Genomic DNA, 7,486 nt, shown 5'->3' with positions numbered 1-7,486 from the left:
ATCTGCATCATAAAAGTACAAAAAACTAACTTAGACAAACAGTGTCGCACGAATTGGGCTGGGCTGGTTTTCACTCCGATACTCGGAGACCCAGGAGCTGCTAGTCGGGACGATGCGATATTTTCGGGCGAAAGTTTACAACAAGAGCGGGATAGCCCCGGCTCTCCCGCCCGGCTCTCCTGCTTAAGTTTAAGTAACACACAAAGACCGACGCAGAAAGGTGCTGTTTCACATTCTTAAAGAATAAACAGATTATACTTAATTCGATTGTTTGTTGTATATATCTGTTTGTTGCATATTATTTACATATAGAGCAAATAAAACTTTAGTCTAAACGTGTAATCAGAATCAGACTCATCAGCACTGTAATTTATTTTTCTCATTCTTATTATACTTACTATTATACTTATTATTATACTTAGCGGACTTCTTTCAGTCGCAGAATATTTACATACGTTTCCTTAACAACGGTGTCATGAGTACACCAAAATGTATATTTTTTATTTCCTGTACATTTCTGAATCATAATCACAAAAGTTTGTTTTTTCTAAGGATTTGGGAGATGACTGCAAACCCATGCAGGACAAAAACAAATACATAACAAAAGAAATAAAAAAAATAAACATCCAAACAACTACGGGAATGGGAAAAAGATTTCAAGCTTTAAGACTAACCGATAGTGTTATCGTCCTCGTCATGTTTATTTAACCCCCCACATAAGCCAAATTAACAAGGTAATCCTTCTTAAATTATGTTTGGATTTTTCCCGGTTTTGAAAATCTCAGGAGGTTTTAGAAATAGCCAATCCTGTGAAGCAGATTCTGTTCATATGAACAGCTCAAGCATCCTTACACTCACTTTCATCTTCCACGAAAACATCCACCTAATGCTTGTGGAAACATTATCTGCGGAAGAACTGGGAACCATGTCTAAAAATAGATTACCTTGGGACTAAGGTCTACACCAGGGATAAATTCTTTTCCCTTTATCCTCTCTCGTAACCATATATAAGGATTGGATATCCTGCCTTCCTCTGAGGTCACCGTGAGCTAACATACAATTTTGAGACACCCAAGTATGGCTCGAGTTTCTCTGTCAATCGCAAACATGGATCTTCGGCGCTCCAATATATTTACAAGGGAAAGGAGATTTGTATTTACGATTGATTCTGTCAAGTACAATAAACAGAGCAATAAACATTACGAGTGCACTAGATATCATGATGACGGCCACTACTGACAGCCCATCTCCTTTTACGTTGTCGTCCATTCTTGCGGCGGTTGTGGTTTCATTTGATCGGAGGGAACTGTTTCGACTTAAAGCTTTTTGATCTCCACCTGGCCCAGCACCAGTGCTGTTCGAGTTCTTTTCAGCAGGGTTGGAGATGAAGTTTGGGCATTGCTGATAAGTCCCGTTTTCCGCTTTACAGGATGTATTTTCCGATGACGTTGGAGTCATTTCTGGGGTTTCTGTGCCAAGAGTTGATTCCGTCAATTGCTTCTTCATATTTCGTGCTGTAGGGCAAACCCTTTTTAATCGATAATCGATTTGGTTGTCTTTCCGTTTCTGGTTCGTTGTTTCTTCGAAGTGTTCGTCTACATATCCCCAGCATTCCAAGGGACCCAGTGCAAATTCAGATCTCTTGCTTTTCTTGGCGAAAAGGAGTCCCGTGACAGGTAGAGTATTTTTGTCCCTCAAGTACCCGGCATCCACCCGCCAAGTTTCACCACGGACATCACAGTTGCAGAACTTCGTTTTTACTGCACAGGAGGGAGGATCCGTCATTCCACAAGCACACTTTTTACTGCCGGGCTCAGCTCCGCCCCAATATTCCTGCCTGCTCCCGTCGCGTGATAACCAATACGCGTGTGAGGGTCCGCGAGGCGTGTTAAGTAGTTTTGATCCAAAGCAATGGAATCTTATGTACTGTCGGCAATGTTTGCTCCTCTGAATTAGTGCTTTGATCTGATTTATTCCAGAGGAGCCAGTATAGGTTATGTCATGTTTGTAGAAGGAGCCCGAAAAATCAAGTTTCGCGTTTGCCACCAGAGTTTCTGTCATTTTATTGTGCGTTATCACTGTGTACGTTCGTGACGAGTTTGTTGCGTTACAAAGTGCAGTGTAAGGGTTTCCTACTCCCTGAGAATCCAACAGGCAAAAAGTGCTGCCCCGCAATCCCATAGATTTGTAGTGTTCACAAGTTGGTTTGTAAAAAGAAATTTCACAGATTTCTCCTTCAAAGTTTGTGTAATCACAATTACAATAATATTGCTTTCCGTTTTGCGAACATTTTCCTCCGTTCTTGCAAGGATTCGGCTCGCATCGATTCCGCAAATGACAAGATTTCGAGATCGTATTCTGGGTATCTCTACTTTTTAAATCTTTGAAATTTATTTCACGGTTTTGGATTTTTAAATCTAAGATGCACCCAACAAAGCTCGATTCTATCGCATTTCGTCTTCTTTCTTGTCCAAGAAAAATCTTTGGTCGAAGCTTCGTGGAATCCGTAATCAACCAGGAATAAGTTACGTGCTCAGTTTTCTCTTGTCCATCGAGACCTAGGCGAATTAACGAGCCCGCGAAATGTAATGTCAGTGGATGCCATTCGCCGTCATCAAGGTTAGAACCTAGTCTTAGCTCTGTTTTCGAGCCATTCATGGAGGTGACTTCAAAGACGAGGGCACTTTTCCAGAGGAAGATATAAAACTTTGCTTGAGGGGCGATGAATGAAACGAGGAGACCTTCTTTGATATGGGTACGGAATTGAAAACTTGCAGTGAAGAAATAGTTGGCAGGGCTCAATCCTCGACAAGGAATCCTCACGCTTAAATTCGGATTTGTGCAAGAAATAATGCGATTCGGCCTAGATCTACACTTAAATGAAACTTTTCCATGAATTGCAAACCCAATGATTCCAGTCCCTGCACCAACTAGGACGTTGGTGCTGCCATATTTTACATCCTGAAGGCATCCACGAAAATTTCGCGCTGCCGTCATGTGAAAGCGTCGGTGGCGTTCAACTTTCATTCCACCAACGTAAAGAATATCGTCTAAGTTGAGATCTTCGTTGTCACCTTGAAATATGTCGGAAGTAGTGATCTGGTCAACGCACAGAACGGACTTTCGTCCGTCTCTAGTGAGCGTGACATTGTGCCATCTGTCATCGTTCAGGTCTTTATTTGAGGAAGTGATGGTGGAAATGCCACCGCCTTTTTGACTAGCACCAAGATACGACTCGTAACTGAGAAGGAAAGAAAAGGAATAATTTTCAGTTTAACTGCATTCAAAATATGAATATCGATCGGATGGCATGCGAAAGCGATTCCTAAAAGTTATATTGAATAGATGGATTCGGCTGACGTGCTTACATGTTGCCACCCAATTCAGACCACGTGATGATTCATTTGGGAGGTTACATTTGCGCAATTTGCCACACGCAACTGATAGCAAGGTGGTATGTACAAACAGAACAGTTGTAACCTCCCAAATGAATCGTTTTATGACCTGAATCGGGTAGCAACAACGATGTATTGACCTGCGAAAGACTAGCATCGAGTCTGAAAAGAATAGAAATACTCCTAGTGGTTTCCTGTTGCGGAAACTGGACTGGTTCAAAGTCGACATTCACAGAAACTGGATCCTCTGTTTCCTAAAATTGGAGCAAGCCACCATTTATGCAACTTACTGCCATGCGTCGAGTCAGCGTATCAGTATTCCAGTGTTGATCTGATTCTGAGATAATGCAGATTGTCTTCAGAACGGCTTCAGTTTTAACATTCTCCATACTCACAAGAGTATTCAGCGTTTTTACGCCATAAAAACACTGATACATTATATGAAGAGCCTTCTTTCTATAGTCACCCAAAGAAGAATTTACAATAAAATGTCAAGAGTTCCTGGTTTGAGTGTCTACTGTAAAAGAGAACTTTTAAAAACAATCGTTCTGAGGATCAGTTTATCAGCCTATAGCATTCGATGATATCTCAGACAATAATTCAGTTCCTTCTTTCATCTCTATTTATTCATTTATCGACCTATGGTTGTAAAACATACGGATAAAAAAAGAAAGGTTAACCTATTCAAGTCTGAGGAAACCTTTTCAAATCGATTTTTCTTTAGAAAGCCACTTGGGTGCGATTTTTATTAAATTTATTCGCGTTTCAGTTGTCGAAGATATTTTTGCGGTTGGTGGTTCCGAAAAAAAATTCCACAATTAGTAATTGTAATATTTAGAAATGTCTCCTGGGAGCAAGCAAATATGAATATTGGTCAGCTAAGATCCACTACAATACGACACCCACCTTTGAATATGCACAGACCTAACCATCTGACGTGGGGGCAAAAAGAAGTAATAATAACTCTGTCGATCAGGTGTTTTTGGTTTCGAGGAAAATATTGAATGAAAACCAGAGGTCTTCATCTTGATTTCGATCACTGTGTCATCTCTTGTTCCTATTTCAAACAGACACAACATCTCTAATCAAAGAAACCCCAGACCTGACCAATGGAACTGATGAGCTAAATATGTTCTTCTGACTTAAAAAGAAAATAAAGACTGCACATATTAGATTCTTCTCAAGTCACTAATGCACTACTGCAATTTACTCTTCGTGTTCACTAAAGGTGCTCTACACGCGTGTATGGTAAGTCACCGGCAAGTTAGCATGCAATAGTTTATGGGAATGATCGGATACGAAGTAGAGGCTCTGAAATACGTCTAACTTCAAAGGATATGAAATGTGTTTCAGAATCAGAGCGACGCTGTTTTCGAGCTCGATTCAACATTACCAACTAGAACCAGAATTTCATTGAGTCACTACTGGCGTTCTTGACTGCAAGCGTCAGACCACAAGTTTCACTTACTGCAATCTTCCCTGGACAATCTCCATCCGTAAGAAGTGACCCATCGTTCCTTTACTGTAGACGAGAAGACCATTTGGGTGGATGGTACGGAATCTCAAACGTAAACTCGATTGCCGACGGTTGCTTCGTATTGACTTCAAGTCAAAGGAAACAAACCCATCGCCATTGAGAGCAACTGGAGTGTCAGATATCACCTTAACGATAAGAACAGCCAGGTAAAGAGTAATTTTCATCGTTGCCTTCAGGAACTACGTGGATCGAGGTTACATGACAAAGGCCGCACGACAAAAGTCTGTTTTGAGAAATAGGTGATGCGATTTGCATACTTATAACCTGAACTGTAGGGGAACAAGCGGGAGGTCACCTGACCGCAGTATAAAATAATTGGAAATGAATGACTTGCTTAATGGAATCCTTACCTAATAGCAGTTGAGTGTCTCGCGTAATTTGTTTACGACTAAGAAAGATTTAGGTGGTTAGCTTCTTTCTTTCTAAGCTGGCTTAGGTTGTTTTAGGTTGTTCATGTCTTCGTAGTGTTTTATTTTAGGTTTTCAATGCCCCTGTGTACAAATTATTGGTATTATCATTATCTGGTAACTGGTAATCTATTTACTTATCTAATTGTTTTTGTTACAACCCGGAGAGGGTTAGAAATTTTTTGAGACTACTAAGAGAGCTGAACTGAGTTAAATATCGTCACGAGCACGATTTCATTATAAGCAACTGACCCAGATAAGAGGCTGCGTGAGTTGACTGTACTGGACCTACTTGCTTTTTCGCCGTGGTCTAAACCTACAACAATGTTAGTACAAATGACACAAACACGAAGGCTATTATACTTTATTATGGAATAAACTGACATCCAGTCACTTTAAATATGTATCGGTAGTCCAAATGGATCCAGTTACTTCGTTTGTATATGAGGTTATATGATCAGCCACAACACGATGCAAGACGGAACCAATGACATTCTCTGATTTATTTACCGGAATGAGCGAGCAAATTATTAGTAATTGGAAATATCTAACGCGATCAGAAAAAGGAGAAACCGCACTCAAAAAGTAGCTTGCACTTAAATTGATGGTTTATAAACGAAAGGGAACTCAAAATAAGACATTTTGGTTTCTCAGTGGAAGAGAGATTTGCACCAATGCGAAGGCAATCTAATTCCTAGACTTCCTAGGCGTTCTGGAGCAGTGAAGTATTCTGGAAGGGAGAATTTCGACGTTGGAAACTGGACTCCGGAATTGTCTGCTGTAACCGCAAACTTTTAACAGGATGGAATTGATTTGTCCGAGCTAAAAATTGTAGAGCTAAAAATTGTAGATGGGTCACAGTTTACGAAAACCGTACCCAAGATTGGTCGAATGCTTCAACGAAGAACAAACAGGGGTTTTCCGCATTCGGCCTGTAATTAACGCAGATTTTCGGACCTGACTCAGTAGGTTTTAATTTCCCGCGGGGAATTAGACTGATTGGAGCGGTTTTGAACTGACGGAAACACTAAAACCAAAGTACTCACTTGAGACTATCACAAAGGACACAGGCAATCCCGTGAACCAATCAAACCTCGAAGAAAATACATTTCGCTGGCACAAAGCGCGGGAAAACGATTGGTTCTCATTTCACTTCTGATTGGATGACAATGTGGCGCGAGTTTTTTTCGAGCACTTTTCAGACTTTTCAGAGGCCCCGTCCACATTACACCGGAAGGAATTTGAAAACAGAGGTGCATCTTATGTTTTCCGTCCACACTACGCCGGAAGGAATTTGAAAAAGGAGGTTTCACTGTGAAAACGCATCAAATGTTTGCCCTCCACATTACCCCAGAAGAATTTGAAAACAGAGGTTTCAATCTGGAAACGCATGAAATGTTTTCCGTCCACGTTCTCGGAAGTCAATAACGCAACACTCACCAATCGTTCTGGATTTGTGTTTAAGAAAAACTCGGTCAGGAAAATCACATCGTGATGCCATCATTTACGAAAAGCTCCGTTTTCAAAATATTTTCCGTTCAAACGAACACGAAAAGCCAGCGTTTTGAAATTCCTCTGGTTTGAAGAGCGTTTTCAAAAAGATCCGTTACTAGTTCGTGATGCATTAGCGTGGACGGTAGTCCTAACCGCAGAAATAAGGCTCCGTTTTCAAATTTCTCTAGTGTATTGTGGACGCGGCCTCACTTGAATGTCGAAAGCAATTTGCACTTGCTTTTGATTAGCATTACAGTACTGACTTCTGTGATCGGTTTAAAAATCTCACGTCACTTTCACGGCCAATGAAAAAATAACCAAAACCATTCGCGACTCGCTCACACACGTTCTCCCGCGCGCTGTGTCAGCTACACGTATTTGGGGCGAGTTAGCTTGATTCACTGGATTGTCTTCTGTGCTTGGCCAGTGATTACCTTGGTACTCAATTGAAAACCGCTCCAAGCCAGGCGCTTGCCGCAGTAATGCAAAACCAACCCAATTGGGTATTGCTTTCGACACTCTTAAACGACCAATCCCAAAAACAGCATGGATCTCAGTACAACTACATCGTAACACGAAGTTTTCCGGGCACTCGAGACACCTCTGGTTTCTCAGGTTCCGTCCTCATCTCGCCGGAGAAATACGAAAACGGC

General features: G+C 41.2%; 1 protein-coding gene across 1 annotated transcript; it reads right to left on the bottom strand.

Annotated features, from left to right (window-relative positions):
* Nucleotides 1-512: 512 nt before the first annotated feature.
* Nucleotides 513-5,516, bottom strand: LOC145465132 (contactin-associated protein-like 2). Its single transcript, XM_081448903.1, has 2 exons — nucleotides 4,864-5,516; nucleotides 513-3,241 (listed from the first exon to the last, which is right to left on the bottom strand). Exons 1-2 carry the CDS (start codon nucleotides 5,094-5,096, stop codon nucleotides 1,096-1,098), a joined length of 2,379 nt encoding a protein of 792 aa, XP_081305029.1. The 5' UTR covers nucleotides 5,097-5,516; the 3' UTR covers nucleotides 513-1,095.
* Between the last annotated feature and the right edge of the window lie 1,970 nt (nucleotides 5,517-7,486).

Source organism: Orbicella franksi, chromosome 13 (genome assembly GCF_964199315.1).
Source record: "Orbicella franksi chromosome 13, jaOrbFran1.1, whole genome shotgun sequence".
NCBI lineage: Eukaryota > Metazoa > Cnidaria > Anthozoa > Scleractinia > Merulinidae > Orbicella > Orbicella franksi.
The sequence above is the reverse complement of the archived record's forward strand: the minus strand, read 5'-3'. Positions and strand labels throughout refer to the sequence as shown.

Excerpts from the sequence above, each read along its gene's own strand:
- LOC145465132 (XM_081448903.1), bottom strand. The coding sequence starts at position 5,096 with ATGAAAATTACTCTTTACCTGGCTGTTCTTATCGTTAAGGTGATATCT. Across the intron at positions 3,242-4,863 it reads ATTGTCCAGGGAAGATTGCA|TTACGAGTCGTATCTTGGTG; the intron begins GTAAGTGAAACT and ends TTTCCTTCTCAG.